Source organism: Limulus polyphemus, unplaced genomic scaffold, assembly GCF_000517525.1.
Source record: "Limulus polyphemus unplaced genomic scaffold, Limulus_polyphemus-2.1.2 Scaffold1128, whole genome shotgun sequence".
In the NCBI taxonomy this organism is placed as follows: domain Eukaryota; kingdom Metazoa; phylum Arthropoda; class Merostomata; order Xiphosura; family Limulidae; genus Limulus; species Limulus polyphemus.
The window spans coordinates 175,493-178,388 of record NW_013666738.1 but is presented as its reverse complement, the minus strand read 5'-3'; the positions used below and the strand labels follow the sequence as shown (position 1 = coordinate 178,388).

The window sequence follows — 2,896 nt, the reverse complement described above, 5'->3', positions numbered from 1 at the left end:
GTTTAACTATATATATATATATATATATATATACATACATACATAAAGTAACTTCCATTTATACAGTTTCTTGTATTTGGGAATTATAATTTCTTACTTAGGAGACTTATCATGCACCTTGAAGTTTTGGTGTTTGTAGAACTATTCTTTTTGCTTAAGTGATGACATACAAATTGCTGTATGAAGGTAGGACATGAATTGTGCATCTCCTACTTTTTTTTTAAATGCTTTTTTGTCACAGAACAGGCTCAATACAAACACATATAAGACATCATATACCAAAGTTTCATTATATCATGGATATTTTTATGGGGACTATGACTGCAGTGGGTAAAATAACATATTATCCATCAACTAGTTACTACTGTCAAATAAATGCAATTGCAGTGCCAGTAATTTAATGTTATTAGTGGTTAAACACTGAACTTCAACAACATTCTTTAGGAGAAGGAGCTGAAGGTCCAAGTCATTTTTTATTGTTATGTTAGGTAAAAAAAAAGGCTGGTCACTTTCTGTACTCTTCAGGAATTAAAACTGGCATCTATTATATGTGCTTTTCATTTTATAGAACAAATTCCATGTTCTCATCCTTATTGACGTCAAAAATAAAGCAATATCAACTAAATGAAAATAACTATTTTGTTTTCAGTTATGCATTATATCAAATTGAAAAACTTTTTAACTCCAACTTGTCTGATCACTTAAAATTAGATTAGTACAATTTCATCATTAAAATTTCCATATTTTAGAAAAACTATTGAAGAGACCAATCACTTTTGCAAAAAAATTTCCAGAAGGGTAACTTGTTCTCGTAGATTTTACAAACAACAGAAATTTTCTGTTAATTGTTATTTTATGCTCAGTTGTGCACCATAAGAAATGTGTATCACATAGATTAATATTTTGTTTTATATCTATAATATTTTTTACTTCAAAATGATTTTGTGTGTGTGATTTACATTTGCTGTTTAAACACATTTCTCTAAGCTGCATATTTATCTAATTACTTTGGTTCCATAACTTTGTTGGATATAGGTTTCCTAATCATGTATGAGTTGTACAGACACACAAAACAAAGATACCATTAATATTGTAGTTAATCCTGCTAATCACTGCTGAGATCCAGTATGTATTTTACATAGGAAATGAATGACTGATTTTGGTATTGTTTGATTGGTTATTTACAGCGAGTGTTGTAATCAGCCAAAACATACAATTACTCAGTATGTAGACTATTGGTAGTGAAAAGTATAAAGATAAGTCAGTGATTTGAGGATTAACAAGAGAGACAAATATTGGTAACTCTTTCTTGTGTAAAAACCCTTTTTTTTTGGTACTTTCAGAAAAACAAAAGGACCATGTCACTATATCCGTCATTAGAAGATATGAAGGTAGACCACATGTTGAAGGCCCAAGCTCAGTCTGTGCCTTCTCAGCAACATGTGGAAAGTGCTCAAGAAGCCCTTCCTTATCCTGTTCAGCCATCTTTAGCCCCAGCTTTGCTAGATAAGTACTCATCTCTCTACCCTGCCTTGGATGAGTACATGGGGCTCTCCCTGAGTCCAGAAGCTATGGCAGAACATATGCCAAATGCTGTTGATCTTCTCCCACCAAGGCAAGTAGCTATACCAAATGCTTCTTCTTCACAGATGGTAGCACCCATATCTGGATCATCTCTTGGATTGAAACGAGCCGAAATAACCCATGGAATTCGAGAAGTAACCTTATGTAAAGATAATAATGGAAAAATAGGCTTACGTCTCCATTCAGTCAACAAGGGAGTATTTGTTGCTCTGGTCAATGCTGGATCTCCAGCTGCTCTGGCTGGTCTACGATTTGGTGACCAGATTTTAATGATTAATGATGAAGTTGTGGCAGGCTATAGCATGGATAAAGTTCATGGTTTACTGAAAAAGTCTCCTCCAGAGAAGATAACTATGGCTGTTCGAGATAGGCCTTTTGAGCGTACGGTTACTGTGCATAAGGATAGTACAGGTCATGTTGGATTTGCTTTTAAGAATGGGAAAATAATTGCTATTGTCAAAGATTCCTCTGCTGCTCGCAATGGTCTTCTGACAGAGCACCACCTGCTGGAAGTAAATGGCCAGAATGTGGTTGGGCTGAAGGATTCTGAAATCACTCGAATTATTGAAGGAGGTGGAAATGTGATTACTGTAACCATCATGCCTTCCTATATTCATGATCATGTCATGAAGAGTATGGCCAGTGGTCTCAAGAAGCTCATGGATCATACTATTCCAGATGTGTAAGAAAGTTGAGTAGAAAGTTACCACATTGAATGGGAATAAGATGAATGTTTGATAAATATTTGCCATGTGCTCTCATGATTCCTTATTATTAGATACATAAGATTTTACAGATGTGAATGTTAAGTTTGAATTTTTATTTAATGAAGTAGATATTTCTAACATTTTGAGGTAAAGTTATATTTTTTGTGTTGAGCCTGCAAGTGAATAATTTACTTATTACTATTAAAAAAGAAATTATAAAAGATGTTTTGTAGTACACTGTTCCAGAATTAAATGTTTGATACTTTCTGTTGTATTTCTTATGAGTATTTTTAAAGAAGAGTGGATAAGTGCATTTTTATGAAGTGCAGTTTGAGTACAGTTATTTTTCCAAGGTGTAAGGTATAAATGTATTTCAACGTTGTGTGGTAAATTACAGTAAATAATTAAGATATGTTAATTAAAACTGTGAAGTATATGTAACATTGTTTCATGAAGTAAGCAGTAAGTACATGCATATAACATGCATATGTTTGGAAAATTTGATACTTGTCATACTTAAACTTCACGTACACACAAGAGAGAAACTAAACAATGTATCCTGATATTATGCAGTCTATTAATGCCTGGTATGACTATTATATAGA

General features: G+C 33.1%; 1 protein-coding gene across 2 annotated transcripts in view; it reads left to right on the top strand.

Annotated features, from left to right (window-relative positions):
* The window catches only part of LOC106462264 (syntenin-1-like), a 16,981-nt gene extending 14,153 nt beyond the window's left edge, over positions 1–2,828 (top strand). For both annotated transcript variants that reach the window (XM_013922164.2, XM_022389458.1), the window contains one exon: positions 1,344–2,828. In XM_013922164.2, the coding sequence (XP_013777618.1) occupies positions 1,359–2,270 (912 nt within the window). In that variant the 5' untranslated portion in view covers positions 1,344–1,358 and the 3' untranslated portion in view covers positions 2,271–2,828. The remainder of the gene's footprint in view (positions 1–1,343) is intronic.
* The last annotated feature ends 68 nt before the right edge of the window (positions 2,829–2,896 follow it).